Source organism: Tenrec ecaudatus, chromosome 1 (assembly GCF_050624435.1).
Source record: "Tenrec ecaudatus isolate mTenEca1 chromosome 1, mTenEca1.hap1, whole genome shotgun sequence".
Lineage (NCBI taxonomy): Eukaryota > Metazoa > Chordata > Mammalia > Afrosoricida > Tenrecidae > Tenrec > Tenrec ecaudatus.
In genome coordinates, this window is record NC_134530.1 from 47,835,558 (window position 1) to 47,853,721 (window position 18,164).

At 48.7% G+C, this 18,164-nt stretch overlaps 1 protein-coding gene across 1 annotated transcript; it reads left to right on the forward strand.

The window, feature by feature from the left end:
- Positions 1-9,900: 9,900 nt before the first annotated feature.
- NCMAP (non-compact myelin associated protein) lies at positions 9,901-17,417 on the forward strand. Its single transcript, XM_075538512.1, has 3 exons — positions 9,901-9,982; positions 14,449-14,533; positions 17,276-17,417. Exons 1-3 carry the CDS (start codon positions 9,901-9,903, stop codon positions 17,415-17,417), a joined length of 309 nt encoding a protein of 102 aa, XP_075394627.1.
- Positions 17,418-18,164: the final 747 nt, after the last annotated feature.

Consider the following 18,164-nt stretch of genomic DNA (forward strand, 5'->3'; position numbering starts at 1 on the left):
GCACTGCTGGTGCCAAGTCCAAAGTCCTCCGCAGAGTTCTCCCATCTCACCTGCTGCCAGCATGGACAACACAGGCAGACATCCCCTCATAATGTCCCTGCGTCATAGCTACGGGAAGGAGCGACTTTGGAAGGCACTGGTTCTGAAGTTGAGCTGTGAATCACTCGTCCATATGCTAGAACAGAACCACAGGTTGACTCAGCCCTTAAAAATTATCTCCAAACGCGACCGTGGCAAGTGAGTGAAGAAACAATCCCACCTCCTGATTCTCACTCCTAAGAATGAATCTGGCATGCTCTTCCCTGGCCAGCCTGCAGTGCCCCCATTCTGATAACACCTGCAGGATTTTCACCTGCTTGTGTTCCCTACCTTTGACCTTGGTAAGGATGCAGGTGTGCTAGATACATAATCTGGTGTCAACCTCTGAAGGGGTGGAGTCTAGCCTGTCAATCAGGTAGCAGCTTGATGACCTCATTTGGAGGCACTAAGGAGGTAAATAGCTCACTGAAGGCCAAACACAGAGACTCTCTGCTTCATATTCCTGATGACAAGACACAAGGAGCTACGCTAGAGCCCTGGAGCTGGAGAAGCCACATGGAGACCCACCCAGCACTGACATGTTTACACCGCCACTGGATCCACAAGGCTTTCCATCCACTGGCCTGTGATCTTCCTGCATTTGACATCATTGCCTGTGTTTTGTGAGTCTAAAGAGGAATTTATGGTCTAGTGTTGACATATGGGGTAATATAGGACGTATGGACTTGATCTGGACTGGGCTGGAGTGTTTTCTTAGTATACATTTACTCTTTATATGAAGCTCTTTCTTCTACACATATGAGTGTCTGTGCATTTGTTTCTCGAGTCAGCCGGACTCACACAGAGGAGGTCAGATCGTCGTGAAGCACTACTGAAGCCCCCTCCTGAGTTAACCTCTTCTCCCTGTGCACCTGGTGACCTGGTTGACGCCGCAGTGTGCCCCAAAGCCGCCAGCACTGGACCAGCACAGTCACACCAATGCAGATTAGAGACCTGGCTCATGGAATGGCACACATTATCGTGCCATCACCACAGATGCCACTGATGCTGCTATTGTTAGATCCCATTAGGCTGGTTCCAACTTATGGTGACCCAGTGCACTGCAGGACAAGTCACTGCCCGGCCTGCGCTCTCTCACAATTGTTGGATCGGCGCCCACTGTTGCAGCCACTGTGTCCGTCCATCATGTCCAGGGTCTCCCTCTTTTTCACTGCCCCCCTTCTATAGTGAGCACAATGTCTTTTTCCAGGGACTGGTTTCTCCTGATAACTCGTCCAAAGTATGTGAGCGAAGTCTCGCCATCCTCGCTTCTAAGCTCTTCTAACTGTGCTTCTTCCAAGACAGCCAGGATGCTCTTTAGAAACCGCATTTCCACAGCACTTTGCTGTTGGCGATGCCCTTTGGCTTGCCTTGTCGGAGCTTGGATTGCCTCTGAACAGAGTGCACATCTGGGAAAGCCTCGGGCAGCTCACAGCAGCGAGTCTCCGCAGCGTGTGCTGTGGGTGCCAGTAGAGCTAGTGAGCTGTCCCTTTGCAGGAGTCCACGAGTGGCATCAGGAGATGTGCTGCACTGTCTCTGGGGTGGATAAAGTACACACTTGTCCTCACTGCATTCTCATAACCCTCTGGAGCTGTGGCCATTGTCATTTCCATTTTACAGACCAGAAAACTAAGACTCAAGAGACAAGAACGTTAGCCAAGGTCACATAGTAAGTGGTAGAGCACAGACTCGGATGTGCTTCGTGTCTCGAGAACTATCGTTCTGGACAATGCTGGCCCCTCCTGGGGCCAGTGTGGGCACCGTGTTTCAGAGAATCCTGAACACACAGAGAAATGAAGGACCGACTCATGAGGGATACCAGCACCCTAAATGAATGTATGAAGGAAGTAAGGATGTTTAATCTGGGAATAACTTCCAGGGAATATACAATTGCTGTTTTCAAAAGCAGAGAAATAGATTGTGTAGAAATAGATTGGGTTCAAGAGACATTTACAAACCATTAAGGAAAAAATTTTTTTCAGGGCCATCAAGTTGATTCCGACTCAGTGACCTTACAGCCCAGGACAGAACTATCACAGCCCAGGACAGAACTGCCCCTGAGATAGAACTGCCCTTATGGGTTTCTGAGACTGTTCTTCCCGGGAATAGAATGCCTCATCCTTCTCCCACGAGGAGCTGGTGGTTTTGAACTACTAACCTGGCAGTTAGCAGCCCAACACAACCACTATCCAACAGGCTCTCCTTACAAACCAGTAGTACGTAAGTTCAAGAAGATACACTACAGCCAATTGCCACTGCCACCTATTGGTGGGAGGTGAAATTGCTAGCTGTGCTGACAGCCTCTCCACATTGTTCTAGTCAACATTTCATACAGAGAAGTACTTCTGAATCTGACAGGTTGTCATGTGGAAGAGGGAGCAGATGTACCTCTGTGGAGATAGAATTAGAACCAATGGGTGAAAATTACAGAGGGAGATGTGGGGCTCCAACATGAAGATTCATTTCCTGACTAAACATCCCAGGAACTCAGGGAGCTGCTGGGGGTAATGAGTGTCTTGTCTGCGGAAGAGAGCAAGCCATGTTGAACCACCTATCTGTCCTGTGATTGGGGAAATGGATCCCAATGTTTAGTGGGTCGGAGGACTTTCACAGCGTGCTTACTCTAAGTTATGATTTCATGTTTGAGTCGGGTGGGGCTGGGGGTACTAGCATCTCTGCTGTATGATCCAAGGAAGGACTTTGAGGCCAGGCCAGAAGAAGGAGGGTACCACATGACCAGAGCAGATTCATAGTTGACCAAGCGATAGCTGGAGAAGAGGGAGGGGGGTAAGTGATCATGAGCCCTTGCCCCTTCACAGCTCCCACCAGTGGCTTCCCATACTGACCGTCCACATAGAGTCCTTTGTAAACAAGTCCTCATAGATTCTGCAAATATGATCAGACCTTGGCTGAAGGGTTGTGGCCAACGACAAGGTCCAGTTGGATAAGAGTCAGGGCCTAGGACAAGATTTCTGGGTCTGTCTGCTGAACTCCAGCCTGTTTGGATTTTCTTATAAAAACCCCAGGTTGGTGTGTAGGCGTGGCTAAGTGGTTAAGGCGATGGACTAGAAACCCCCAGGTTGTCTGGACCCCACATGCTGGGATACTTGTACCCAGCATGTGGGTGCATTCACTGGGAGGTGGTAGCTAGTGTTTAGGGGGAAACCAATCAAAGCTCACTGCTGTCAAGTTGATTCTGATTTGTAGTGACCTTGTAGCACAGAGTAGAACTGCCCTTCCAGCCTCCTCTTTCTCCTGGTTAAGGGGAAAAACAAAACTCCCACTAAAAAATCATGGTAAGAACACCTGGTGACATGGATAGAGCTGGAGGACATTGAACCAAGGGAAATTAGTTACCGTATATGCTCGTGTATAAGCCGAGTTTTTCAGCACAAAAAAATGTGCTGAAAAACTGGGGTTTGGCTTATACATGGGTCAGTGGTAGTATCAGTAATGCTATGGATGGCAGTGAAGACTGCGCTTTGTATGAAAATGACAGCAGTGATGGTGATGATGGTGATCTCAGTGAGGACAGCGTCTGTGGTGACCTCACACCAGCTGAAGCTCTGCATTGGGATACGGATGATGACGAGGAATCCAGTTTTGAAGGTTTTTAACTACATTTTAGCTTGGTTGCTGATTGAGCTCAGGGAATAGTACTCTTAAGGTATCATTGCTGATATTGTATTAAGGTATTATTGTTTTTGTTGAACCTATTTTCCACTTACTGTGCTGGTTTACTAATGTTAAATGATTTGTCCTTTTATGTTTTTTATTTTAAATAAAGTATTTAAATACATTACCCTAATGATGTCTCAATTTTTCGTAATTTTATTTGTTTTGATTATTGAAACTCACCAATAGCTTCTTCATATTCCACCTCAGGCTTATACTTGAGTCAATCAGTTTTTCTGGTTTCCCAGGTAATAATTAGGTGCCTCGGCTTATATTCGATTATATACAATAATCCTCAAAGGACAATACTGATAAAAGGGTGATAAAACAAGATAAAGACTTTCATACCCAAGGGATCAGACTTTGGAGACTGCCAAGGCAGGGGAGGGAACTGGAAGATGGTACTCCACAGAGGGTGTCAGAGTAGACCAGCCCCTAACACATCATCATGGGTCCAGTAGGCGCAATTATACAGCAATAATAAGGAAAGATTATAGTAAAGTCAGAGAGACCATAAGAGATAGAAGAGAGATTGAAATAATGGAGTCAGACACATTTCATGGTAGCATGCTCACCTCAGCCTCACTTGGTAGTCCATGTGGAGAGAGAGGGATTTATTGCTAACCAAGGCATTTATATTCTCTGGGGATGTGCAAGCCCCCTAATTACAGATGAAGACCTACGTCATAGGAAAGTGTTGTGCTATAGGATATACAGTAATGGGAGGGGGGTGATCTAGGGATATTCACATCATAGGAAGGAGCGGTATTGGGGGCACACTGAGAAGATGTGGGGATCCTAGATTCAGGGAGGCAGCTTAATTTTGGATATCACTGAGCCGGTTTGACCTATTCTCTGGCTCACTATAGAAACCATTATCAGTAAGGTGTAAACCCCACCTACAGGAACCAAACCTATGACCACAGCCTTTAGGGAGAAGTAGCCTATTGCCCTTAACAGCAGGGAGTGGGCTCCACCTCTGGTGGGCCCAGACAGTTGTCTGATAACTGACCAGTTGCAAGCAGTGTCCTAAGTCTACCATATATTTGGGGGAAACGACTTGGGAGAAATCTTTTTGTTTTCCACAAGAGGGAAGAAGAGAAGTTAAGGAGTGGGTGGTGGGCAAACTATTGAGGGTTTTGATTAGTCAGTTAACCTGTTGAGTACTAAGTTGATGGTCTGAAATGTAAGCCCCCACCAAATTTACAATTAAAAAAAAAACCCTAAAAACCTTCCTGCCATCTTAGTCAATTCCAAATCATAGTGACCATATGGGACACAGCCTTGTCTGCTCGGTTTCCTCTTCTGTTGCTGGATGCAGTGATTGGTGTTTGCAGAGTGAATGCCTGGCTCACACTTGGTCTAGTTACATGAACCTTTGCCAGTGAGACCCAGCTTCAACTTTCCTCCTCCTCGCCCCCTCGGTCTGTGGCCACAGACCCCATCATGGACATGTTTGATGATGAAGTCCTTTGCTGGACCTCACTTGGTTAACAAGAGTCTCTGGGCCCCCACACTTGAAAACACCCACATCTTTGGCCACCAGTGTTCCAGCAGTCTCCCTCCCACCTTCTCTGATGTGGCAAGAACAGAGATGTAATTGAGAGCCCTCAGTCCCAAGATAAGGCAAGATATGCCCTGAGATTAGTCACTGTTCCCCGAGAGAAGAGCAGCTGGGGCCATCCGAAAGAGAGTCGGCACCCAGAACTCGACACCCAGGTGGTCATCCCTGCCTGTGTCCTGGTGGCTTTAGGTGGCAGCAGTACCGGTCAGTCAGTGTGTGTGTGTGTGTGTGTGCGCGCGCGCGTTCTTGTAATGACTAGTCAGGGGCTTGTCCAGGTGTTGTATGAGGGGCACGGTGGTGCCGTGGAAAGGATGCAGACTTTGAAGTGTGCAAGACTGGGATTCAAACCCCAACTCTGCAGCGACCCCTCTGTGTGAACTAGGCGAGTTGTGATGCCCCAAGCCTCCGCGTCCTCACTTGAGACAAGGGGAAGTGGAAACCTGTCTTACATGGCCCGTTTGTTAAAGAAATCAGAGCATGGAGTGGGACTGCCAGACCTCCTCAGTGACTTCCCTCGTTTGCGGGGTGAGGGGGTGGCCTGATGGTGGGTGTGTCCATGGGGAGGCCTGGTCTTATACAGGGATGGAACCACTGGTTCTCTGTGCAGGGCCCTCAGTCAGCAGCCACCTATCTGCACCTCTGTTCTGTCTTTCAAAGAAACAGTAAGAGAGCATCCCTGGGAACCTTGTCAGTCTGACATTGTTTGGGGGTGAGGTGGAGGATTTGGGCAAAAGAATACTGAAACTCTTTATGTCCAGGGATGGGGAGTAGGTGGTGTGAGGGGTGGGCATCTCTCCTCGAGGGTAAAGATGGGATGGGGGTAGGGCCTTCCTTCTGGATTTTCCTATTAGCCCATCCTTATTTTTTGTAGAGTTTGTCCTTGTTTTGAGCTCCTGGTCCATTTGTCTCGAGTTCAGCAAATATTTATTAATATCCATGGTAATGCTAAGAGCTGCCCATTTTTGCACGCATCAAGACCCTTACCATGTTGCCTAGAGTCCTCAGTTCCCTTGGGGAAAGGCACTGGCAACCCGAGAAGAGCCAGACTCCGGGGGAGGGAGAGGGATGGCAGTTGCGCCCCTCCGGGACCTGACAAGGGTCGTGCCAAGTGGAGGGCCCCAAAGCGGCTGTCTCTTTGCAGAGGCTACTGCTGTGGGGATCTGAAGGAGACGCCTGTGGTCGGCTTACTGTGGAAGTGGGCAGTGGAGCACGGCAGACCCTGGCCTATTTAAGGTGGTCGGGAGACAGGAAGCCCAATCAGAGAGAAAGACCAGGCAGAGCCACACAGGGGCCACAGGGGCCTGCCATTTCTTGTTAGGAGACCTGGGGGGCTTCTCTTGGAGAAGGAGACAAACAAGAGCTAGGCAGGTTCCTGGCAGGGCCCCTGGCTTACAGGTGTGGCATGCGCAGGGCCAGGCCACAGAGGGCCCCTCAGCGGATGTGACAGCCACCCGAGCCTGCATCTGAGTGCAGCATGGTCCCCACCAATGGCTAGCACTGGTGCTGGTCCCACGTTCCAGCAGGAGACAGGAGAGCAGGACAGCTGTGGCCCAGGAAAGATCCAGACAGGGGCCCCGGAGGCCAAAGCCCGGAGCAGCCAGCCAGAGACGACCGGCAGAATGATGTCTGTTTTGACCACAGCTGGGCACAGAAGGCTGTGAGAGAATGGAGCGGCCCACAGCTGGGCACAGAAGGCTGTGAGAATGGAGCGGCCCACTGCTGGGCACAGAAGGCTGTGAGAGAATGGAGCGGCCCACTGCTGGGCACAGAAGGCTGTGAGAGAATGGAGCGGCCCACTGCTGGGCACAGAAGGCTGTGAGAGAATGGAGCGGCCCACTGCTGGGCACAGAAGGCTGTGAGAGAATGGAGCGGCCCACAGCTGGGCACAGAAGGCTGTGAGAGAATGGAGCGGCCCACTGCTGGGCACAGAAGGCTGTGAGAGAATGGAGCGGCCCACTGCTGGGCACAGAAGGCTGTGAGAGAATGGAGCGGCCCACTGCTGGGCACAGAAGGCTGTGAGAGAATGGAGCGGCCCACTGCTGGGCACAGAAGGCTGTGAGAGAATGGAGCGGCCCACTGCTGGGCACAGAAGTGCGGGCATGGGAAACTTGGCTCTTTTTTGAGTGCAGAAATGACGGTCGCAAAGCTCCAGTCCTCTCCCTCCCTCACTAAGCCATAGGCATCCCAAAGCGAGACGTTTGTCCCTTGAGTTTCACTAGTGTGTTCGCAGGTGTTTTAATGAACATCTGGTCCATGACGACGGAGAGCCGAGTTGATGGGTCAGCACACGTGGGTCGGTTGTGGTTCGGTGCCTTCGAGTTGACTTCGCCTCAGAGGGACTCCCTGTGCCAGATTAGAATTGCCCAGGGACGTTTGCAGATGTCCAGCTTGACTGGCACAGATGACCAGGCCTTTCTTCCATGCCAGCCTTTCACTCAGCGGCCACGCAGTTACCTTTCATACCCCAGGGCTCCTCAAACCCCAGCTCTCTGCCATCGCTGACTTCCACTCTTCGCAGCGTGCAGGGCAAAGCTGAGCTGCTTCGAGCGGTTCCGGGGCTGTAATCTTTCCGAAGCAGCCAGCCTCATCTCTGTCTATGGGGTGGCTGCTGGGCCCAAACTGGTGACCTTGAGGGTTGACAGCTCAACCCATGAGCCACTTTGCCACCAAGGCACCTTACCGGATCTCCTTCATAGGCACGGGCCTTTGATGAGGAGAATGGACGCTAAGAGCGTGCAGTGACTACCTGGAGGGATGGAGGGAGGGCATAGGCTCGGCCTAAGGTACAAAGGAATGCCATGTGAAATGTGTATATTTCATATTTTAAAAGCACAGAGGAAATATGACTGGAGACAGTGGTTAAATTGGAGTTGTAGACACTTGGACTATTCTTCATAATTTAAAAATATACATTCTTAACCTTTAAAAAGAAGGCAAATGTCTGCACAAGTGTGTCCTGCCATGTGCTGATCACCTCTCTGGAAGTGGTGGCACAAATGAGAAGCTCGGGACTCCAAAGGGAACTGCCCAGCAGGTCACGGCTCTGGAGACCCTGGGACGTCGGGTCACCGTGACTCCGTGGCGACTAGTGTGTGAAGGCCCCTGAGACAGAACCTGGTCCTGGAAGATGCTAACATGCACTGACTCTCCCTGTGGAGGGCTTTGGGCAGCTGGACCTCTGCCCTCTGTCCTCTCTTGTGTGTCCCTGCTTCATACCCACTGGCTCCTGTCCGTGGTTCCTTCATCATCACAGACCGTGCTTCATCTGCCTCTGTTTTTGCCTCCTTGACAAATGGGAACCCCATTCAGGCGTCGTGGCAGGTGGTGAGTGCCTCCCCCCACCCCAAGAGACCTGTGTTGGGATGAAAATTTCCTAGGGGAACCAGAGGGCTCTGAGAGGCTCTCTGGTTTCTGTTTCACTCGCCACATGGAAAGAGAGCCCACTGCAAGCTTTCTAGAAGATCCGTTCCGACGGCTCTGTGAAGCATACTTAGAAGAAGTTTGATTTCTGAATGAGTTAAAACTGCCCTCAAAACTGACGTTCTTGAATTAACAATTCACCAAAGACAACATGCAAGTGGCCAATTGAAACAATGCTCACCATTATTAGCTCTAAAGCAGTGGTTCTCAACCTGTGGGTCGCAACCCCTTTGTGGGTGGAACGACCTTTTCACAGGGGTCCCCCGATTCATCACAGTAGCAAAATGACAGTGACGAAGAAGCAATGAAAATAATGTTATGGTTGGGGGGGTCACCACAACTTGAGGAACTGTATTCAAGGGTCGCAGCATTAGGAAGGTTGAGAACCACTGCTCTAAAGGAAAGACAGATTGAAAGTGCCAACAAACAGAAACTAGCAATGCCCGGAGAGGTTGTGGAGAGATTCAAAGACTCTTACATTGCTGAGGGGACACCAACACGCGCAGCCATGACAGAAAGCAGTGGGACTAGAAATGCCAGGTGACCCAGCAGTCTCTACTGGGTTTCATGCCCCAAAGAAATACAGACAAAAACACAAACAGATACATGCGCACCCATGTTTATTGACGTGCTGTCCATGAGGGCAAAGATGGAGTGGATACGTAGACTGTGATGCACAGAGACGATGGAATATTAGATGCATCTCAGAAAAGCAGTGTTGCGTCTGTGAAACACGTCATGACGGGGACAAATGGGAAGCTATCACGCTCAGCAATGTGAGTCAATCTCGTAAAGACGGACACTGCAGGAGACCGCTGTTCTGAAGAGAAAAGCAAGAAAGGTGTTTTCACACCAAAAGACGGTGACTTTGAAAACTGTGGGGAGGATCGGGCGGTAGGAAAAGGAAGAGAAAGGGGAGGGCGGGGCTGCTAGGAAAATGATCGTTTCAACATACAGTCAATTAAAAAAAAAGTTCTTTACCAAGGTCAGGCTTTCTTTTTAATTCCCCCAATATGTCGTAAAAGGCTTTATATTTACTCGCTATTCAGAGAAAAGCTACAGGCTCGAAGAGTCTCCAGGTTCCCCAGTGAAGAGCAAAGGAGGCGCATAAAGCTTACTCTGGTGGTCCACACGCTCTCTTCTTTTCTCTCACCAGGACCGAGATGACCACGGCCACCCCTTTGGGGGCTACCACCTTTTTCTCATTGAACATGACCACGAGGGGAGAAGACTTCCTGTATAAGAGTAAGGCACCTTGACTTGAGGGGTGGGGAGGGCTGGGGGTCAGTCACAGCTCCTGCGCGGGACAAACACCACAGCCTACGGTAGAGGTCAAGTGTAGCCTCTGGAAGCAATGGCCTGGGCCTGACCACCTTTGTGGCCCTGGGTACTTGACTTCACTGCTCTGCGCCTCCCTTTCCTCATCCGCAAGGTGACGGCTTTCATTGGCGCTACCACATAAGGGGTTTGTGAGGCCTAAACAAGACAGTCACTGTAAAGAGCTTAGAATAACTTGGGGTGCATACTAGTAATCTGACAAGTATTGTGGTGAAGGCGAGGATGACGATTATCATCATTTTGCTACTACGGCGCCTATGACTCTATTTTTATGTTGGAAACTTGGAGTCCAGAGTACAATAGAAGTTTGAATCTTTTGTAAGATGACCCTAAGTCTTAAAAGATGGCTGATTTGTTGGCAGTGGATGGCCAGGCCTGCCCACCTGCTGGTGAGCATCTGAGTGTGGTAAGCATGGGCATCACTCGGAGCCGTGGATGATTCTGTTTTTTGTTTAATTTAGATGATTTTGTCCCTCCGCTGCCACCAGACAGGATCACCAGATTTAGCAAATAAAGAAAAGCACCCACCATTTTTATAATGATATCATTTAGTATAAGGACGTCCCGTACAATCTTTGGGACAGTTATACTGAAAAAACGATCTGCTTTCTATGGACACTTAAATGTAGATGGGTGTGCTCTATTTTATCGGGGTTTCCTACCCCCAGGAGCCTTTTGGTAAAGTCTAGAGACATTTCGGGGTGATTCATAACTGGAGGGGAGGTGCTATTGACATATCCTGAGCAGAAGCCAGAGAGGCTGCTAAACAGAGGACCAGACCCAAGCCCAGCCCACTCCTGTCCAGTTCATTCTGACTCATAGCAACCTTGTAGGACCCAGGAGAAGTGCCTCTTGGGTTTTCTGAGACTGTCAATTTTTCCTGTAGCAGACAGCCTCATCGTTATCCCAGGGAGTGGCTGGGGGGGGGGGGGAGGCTGAATAGCCCCTCTTGTCGTGAGGTGCCCGCTGTACCAGTAGGACTCCTATTCACAGGACAGCCCCCCCCACACACACCCCAGAATGAACCAGCTGAGCTTGAGAACCCTGAGCTACTGCACCCTCCTCAGGAAGGACAAAGGAAAGTGAGTCTGGAGTGGTTTTCCCACCTTCTCCTTTCTCCCTTCCAGTCTTGCTTCCTATGAGTCTTTGCATCATTTTGTTAAATAAACATCGTATGAAAACATTACATGTTTTCCAAAAAGTACACAAATCACAAGTGCACAGCTGGGTGCATGGTCTCGAAGTGAACACACTCCTGTAAGCAGCCCCCCAGGAGGATCCCAGGAGTCTCCATGCTCTTCCAGCCACCATCCCCCACCCACCCAGGGTGCCCACTCTTCTGACTCCCACCCGCATAGATGAGTTCTCCCTGTTGTGAATTCAATTTAAGTGGGATCACACTGTACATTCTTCGGTGTCTGACAGCTGTTGCTCAACATTGCATTCATGTGCGCGTATTTTAATGGTTGCAACATGGTGTGTGTACATTGTTTTAGTTTCTACACATATGTCATCCTAAGTGTCCTGTATGTTACCCTGGTCCCCATAATCATCTTTAAATTATTGGATATTTCACAGGCTACATATGTATACTATAGCTATTTAACCATTCCCACTGTTATGGATTGAATTATGTCCTCCCCCCCAAAAATTTACGGTGGGCTCCTAACCCCTATACATGGGAGTATGATTCCATTTGGGAGTAGGAGGTCGCTCTCATGCTGGTGTGTCTTGAGCCTTGTCTTAGTTATCTCATGCCGAGATAGAGAAATACAAGTGGATGGCTTTCACAAACAGAAGCTTAAGCTCTCCCAATGGAAGAGGCTGAGAGTCCAAGTTCAGGGTGCTCTAGGAAAAGCTTTATCCCTGTGTCAGCTCTAGTGGAAGATGCTTGTCTCCTTTCAGTGTCTGTAAGCTTGGTGTGCCTGGGTGCCAATCTGCCCCTGGGTCTAGGATGTTCTCCGCACAGGGACCCTTGGTACAACTACACAGTCCGCTCCCCACTCATCTTTCCCTGTGATAGGTGCCCCCTTCTCTGTCGGCCTTTTTTCTTTTCATCTGACACACACCCTAAGCAGGAGACTCCCCTTATATCCAGACCAGAGCAGCGGCCTGAGTGAGGCTGTTGCAGTCCACTCTCATCGCCTTCCAACTGACTGGGTGACGGCACCAGATCGCATCGTGGGGGTGATTTATCATTACACAGCTGTCAGGCCACTGAGAATCAAGGCCCCGCCAAGCTGATACTGATTAGTAGCAGGGGTGCTGCAATTCAATCCATGAAAACCTAGTGACTTTGGAGGTTTAGAAGAGCAGATTGGACACATAGATCCACAAGGAGCACTCCAAGGGGCTCTGGGGAGACCGGCAGAGGGTGTGAGACAGGGGCGCTCTCCCCTTGTCCCCTGACCGGGCCTGGAATTCAGGCTTCCAGCCTCCTAAACAATGAGAAAACAATATGTTAAGGCCAGCCACTTCTGTTGTGGCAACACTAAGAAAGTGCTGCTGTTGTGTTTGTGTGTCGTGCTGATTAAAGTGAGACGTACTGCACACAGTAGAGGGGGTGTCTAAGGTGGAGGAGTGGGAATGGAGGCTGACCCAAACCAAAAACCAAACCCACTGCCAGCAAGTAGATTCTGACGCACAGCAGCCTTGCGGGAGGACAGAATCTAATTGCCCCAGCGGGTTTCCTAGGCTGAAATCTCTATGGGAGCAAGTCGCCAGGTCTTTTCTCCCATGGGACAACTGTGAGGTCAAGCCACAGGCCTTTTGCTTAAACCCCTTGCTTAACCTCTGTTAAGCTCCTTCTCTGAGAAACAGTACGGCACTCATGTTAAAGTGCCGCCGTAACTAGCTTCATTCATACAACTTTTGCTCTATGGGGGATTACGCCTTTCAGGTACCGTGCCTCAGGTCAAAAAGATGTAAAGTATACACATGGTTAAGGGTGTTAATATTTTTAATGTCTATTCTGATAAGGATGTTGGTCCTGAACCTTTACTTAGTTTGACATTGAGACTGGGAGCCGATATTGACTTAAGAATCGGAGATGTTATCAGCAAGGACACTGGCTATAGCCTCATTATTAATAGTGAAAACTTAACAACAAACAAGGATATACCCTCACTAGGGAATTTGTAAACAGACTAGGATACATCCAAACAGTGGAATCCTATGCAGCCTTTAACAATCATGAAGAAAAATACGTAATGCCATGGAAGGGTGGCCATTGTTATAAAGCAGGATGTGGGACCCGGTGTCATTCTCATAGAGAGCATCGTCTTACATGTGTAGAGTATTTCCTTCAGATGCTGTTTCAGGACAGGTGAAATGATGGAGGTGGTAACTGGATGAGTGGTTTCTTAGGGTTGGGGCAAGGGAGCTTGGGGATAAGTGGGAAGCTAATGAGTACAAGAAAGAAGAGAATATTCCAGAATTGATTGTGGGGATGATCGCACTGTTATGTTTAATGTTTGAACTGTTGATTTATGATATACAAATTATATGTCAATAAAACTATTAAAATTTTAAAATCTTTTTAACCTTAAAAAGATAACATAAAAAGATTCATGTTCATAAATAAAACTAACACATTATTCAAAAAGAGAGATAAGTAGGCATTTCATAATCATGTATTCAAAAGCACAACATAGTGGTGAAATGTATATGTCTACAAGATCAGTTATTGATCAATGAGGTTTTTATTCCCATCTCCCACCCCCTTCTTTGCTTGTTTTTATATTTTAATAGTTGCCTATAAACATCACTTAGGACCCTTGTATTATCAACACGAGGGGAGGTTGTTTTATTTTTCTGTTTCTCAAAAGAAACGTGAAGCTCTATTGGGCTGCTGAGCATCTGCCTGGACCTGAGGCAGAGAGAGTTTTGGCAGGTGAAGTGCTACTGAGCTGGACCCTCCAAGCCCCGTCAGGTAGAGGTGTGCCCGAGAGCAGTGGGTCTCCACCTTCCTCGTGCCGTGACCCTTTCATCCAGTTCCTCATGGGGTGCTGACCCCCCAACCATCACATTTTTGTTGCTGCTTCATCACTGTCATTTTGCTACTTTGATGAATCATCATGTAAATATCTGATATGCAGGATGTATTTTCATCGTTACAAATTGAACATAATTAAACATAAATCACAAAACAATGTGTAATTATATATGTGAAATATATATGTGTTTTCCGACAGTGTTAGGCGACCCTTGTGAAAGGGTCATTCAACCCCCAAAGGGGTCGTGACCCACAGATTGAGAACAGCTGCTCTCGGTGAGCTTCCCATGACCCAGCGGGGGTTGTCAAATGCCACAGTAGGCCTCCTCCAGCCCCTTGCATGCCTCTGAGTCTGCATGCCCCATCTCCTCTCCCACAGGTTCGGGCGCCATCGTCGCTGCCATCGTGGTGGTTGTTGTCGTCCTCTTCACCGTGGTTCTGGTCCTGCTGAAGGTGTACAACAGGTATGGGATGGCCCAGGCTGTAGACTGGCCTGCTCCCCTCAGCAAAGGCAGAGGGAACAGGACCTGACATCTGTGGGCGCAGCCATGGGCCCAGCAGTAGGACTCCATCCTCAGTGCTCCAACCCTTGCTGGGCCCTTTTCTGATATCGGCACCTAGGGAAGTATTTTAAAGGTATAATGGTAAAGACTTTGAGCACTATGGTGAACGCTGGTGTGTAACTGAGGCAGTAGAGGGTGCTCCTGTCCTCTTCTCTTGACCAGCGCCCTGCTGTCGCTGCCACGGCAGTGGTTGAAGTGGCACTTACTAGAACCCACATACGCCTTGACTCTACGTTTGGAGAGCAAATTGGGAGGAATAATGTTATTTGACCGCATGAAGATAAATGTACTAACCTTCATAGGCTCACTGTCATTTGCTAAAAGGTTATTCTTTTGAGGGAAGAAATCAAAATAAAAAGGCTCTTATTACAACCACCTCAGAGATCTGGCAGCCATTAAAAATTATAGATAAATAGATGGATAGATAGAATTTGAAGTGTATTTTTTATGAAGAAAGAGGTTTATGATTTATTATCAACATTTACAAAACCACACGCACATTATGATCATAGATGTGGGGCATGTACACATCCATACCCCGGGGAAACTGGAGAGGTCCACAGCAGACTGGCGACAGTGTCTGCGTGGTCGGATGCTCGGTTGTAAGGAGAAATCGTGTTTTCTTATTTGTGAATAGCAGTGTTGTGGATTGAATTGTGTCCCCACCCGCCCATGCACCCTGCCTGCCAATTAGGTTCTGTGAACTCTAAGCTGTATGCCTAGGGTTCTAATCCCATTTGGGAATGAGTTGTCTTTGTTACATTCATCAGGCAGAATTAGTGTAGCATGTTTCCTGATCACACTCTTTTGCGATATAAAAGAGATTAAACAAGCAAGCAGAGGTGAGGGAAGATAGAGTTTTAGTTACAAAGGGAACGAAAATGCTTTGAAAATGATGATGGCAACATATGCACAAGTGTGAGTGACACAATTGATGTATGGCTTGTTATAAGAGCTGGAAGAGCCCCCAGCAAAATGACAGAAGAAGAAGGAGACAAAGGACCTTTCCCAGACCTGACACATGGAGAAATCCTCCCCCGAATTCAGACCTCCGCTCTCTTAAACTGTGAGAAAGTGAGTTTTGGTCAGTTAAAGCCGTCCCCCTGGGGTGTTTCTGTCGCAGCAGCGCTAGAGAGCTAAGACAAGTCAGAGGCACGCACTGCTTTCATAGGCTGTTCATTCAACCAGGACAGGCAGCCAGGGTGCCCCCATACGTGGCTCCGTGCTCTTGACACGGATGAACTTCTTTAACCCTCCCAACCCCCAGTGTGGCTATCACTGCTCTCTCCAATACTACAGGTCAGGGAACTGAGGCAAAGACAAACTTAGTAACACGCCCAGATTAACCTCCCATCCATTGCCCTGGAGTCAGTTCTGACCCTGGTGGCCCTGTAAGACAAAGTGGAACTGCCCCCTGGGGATTGCAGAGCTGTAATCTCTATGAAAGCCGGCCGCCTCAGCTTTCCCCCACAGTGAGGCTGGTGGGTTTGAACCACAGACCTTTGGGTTAGCTGCCAAGTGCTTAACCAGTGTGCCATGCCACCAGCTCTCCTTCTGCCCAAGGTTATTCAGCCCTAATTGTCAGAGTCGAGATTCAAAAACAGTCTGTTTTGCTTCACAGTGAATATTCTCACCACTTCAGATAACAAAAGTAACATTAAAAGTTGTTTTGTAAGATCTGGAGGGTGGTACAATCGGGACCTCATCAGACCTCAGTGTCAGTCCTCCATCTTTGTTGGCGCTCTCAGCCTCTTTCATCCTACCCTGCTTACACTGAGGCCTGGGGGGAATGACGAGAGCCGAAGTGAGAGCCAGGCTGTTACACGCAGGCAAGTCCGTTCATCTCTGTGTCTGCTCTTGGAATCTTAACATGGAAAAGCGTGAGAGTGTGGCGTTTGCATCCTGGCGGCCTGTTTCCTACCGTGTGTGGAGGTGAAGGTGTGAGGACTGCACTCCCTCTGCAAATAGTTGACAGTTTGAAAGACCTGTGCACGCGCACGTGTGTGTAAACCAGGGGAGAGAGAGAGAGAGTCAGTGTGGCGAAACGCGAACCTTTGGTGGATCCAGGTGAAGGGTGTCCTAGTGCTCTTCCATGCAACTGTTTGAGGGTTTGAAATTTTATAAAAAGAATTGTGTTGAACTAACAAGGTGAAACCAACTGTAGACAATAGAATTAATGATTTTACTCTGCTACTAAATTTTGTGGCAAATGAAATGAAAGGTGGGGCTATGCATGTTATATATATATATATATATTCTCTTCTTAGCCATGTGAAACGTTTCCAGCAATGAGCTTAACAGGTGTAATGAGACTGCAGAAGTTAACTCACACTACAGCTGCAGACTGAAAAGTTGAATATCTTGGTCTTGTCTGTCATAGGGTCAACCATTCGATATTCATTAATAGAAACAATTTAAATTAAATAACTAATCTCAGTTAAAGAAACCATTTAAAAGAAAACCAAAACACCAAAGGATCAAACTAGCTAAGTTCCTTTCCAGACATAAATCCTGTGGTTGACCACTAAGCACTATGATTTACTAATGATCTACATCACTCTCTTCATACACCACATTCATTGAACCCAAGCCCCGTCAGATACAGATAGAAAGGTCCAACCTGGCGTATGTATCTCATTACAGGAAAATGAGGACCAGACGAGAACTGGAGCCCAAGGGCCCCAAGCCAGCCTCCCCTCCTGCCCTGGGCCCGAACAACAGCAACAGCCAACAGCCTGCCACTGTAACCCTCACCCCTGTTGATGTCCACCTGGAGAACCGATGACGACACCACCACATTACCTTGTGCTCTCTCAGCCACGGTCCAAAGAGCCTTCTCCAGCATCCAGACCAAGAAGCACGTTTCTCCTCTGGCAGCTTCCCTGAGCTCTTCCAGTCACGTCCATGGAGCATCTTTGTCTGCGATCGCTGATGCTTCATGCAACCCCAGTGCCATCCCGCTCTGCCACCCCACCCACACCCATGTCCCTGCCCCCCCTCCCAGAAAGCTGCAGGACTTGGTTGTGTTATCTGATAAGGTAGAGCTGTGTTGGGAATCCACTGAGAAAGGCTTGAGTTTCTCTCCCCGCAACCAGTATTGCTAGACAGACAGACAGGCATCTAACCCAGGAGTCATGGCTAGGTGCTTGGTGTCGGGTTTGCTTCTGAGACCCTCCCAATAGGGTCTGCCACTGGAGTCATCTCAGAACCAGCTTCGTAGCACAATGTTCAATCCCAACACCAGGCACAGGGGAATTGATTTTGACTAACTTGGCAGAAACCCCTCCTTTTCCCGGCGTAGGGGACCACTGGCTAACTCCTACTAACTGGGCAGCATGTTTCCCTCCGTAAGAGGAGCCCTATAGCTGAATTCTGAAAAGGTTTCTACTTCGTTTGTATAGGGAACAAATCCTCACTGCCATCGATCGAGTTGATCCCAACTCCTCTATCCCTGTGGAGTCAGAGTGAAAGGACCTGTGGTTAAGCTTGCTGCTGGAGCAATCTCGATGGCCATGTCCCACAGGGCTGAGCA

Coding starts and splice junctions, on each gene's coding strand:
- NCMAP (XM_075538512.1), top strand. CDS start 9,901: ATGACCACGGCCACCCCTTTGGGGGCTACCACCTTTTTCTCATTGAAC. Junction 9,983..14,448: donor AGAAGACTTCCTGTATAAGA/GTAAGGCACCTT, acceptor CCTCTCCCACAG/GTTCGGGCGCCATCGTCGCT. Junction 14,534..17,275: donor CTGCTGAAGGTGTACAACAG/GTATGGGATGGC, acceptor ATCTCATTACAG/GAAAATGAGGACCAGACGAG.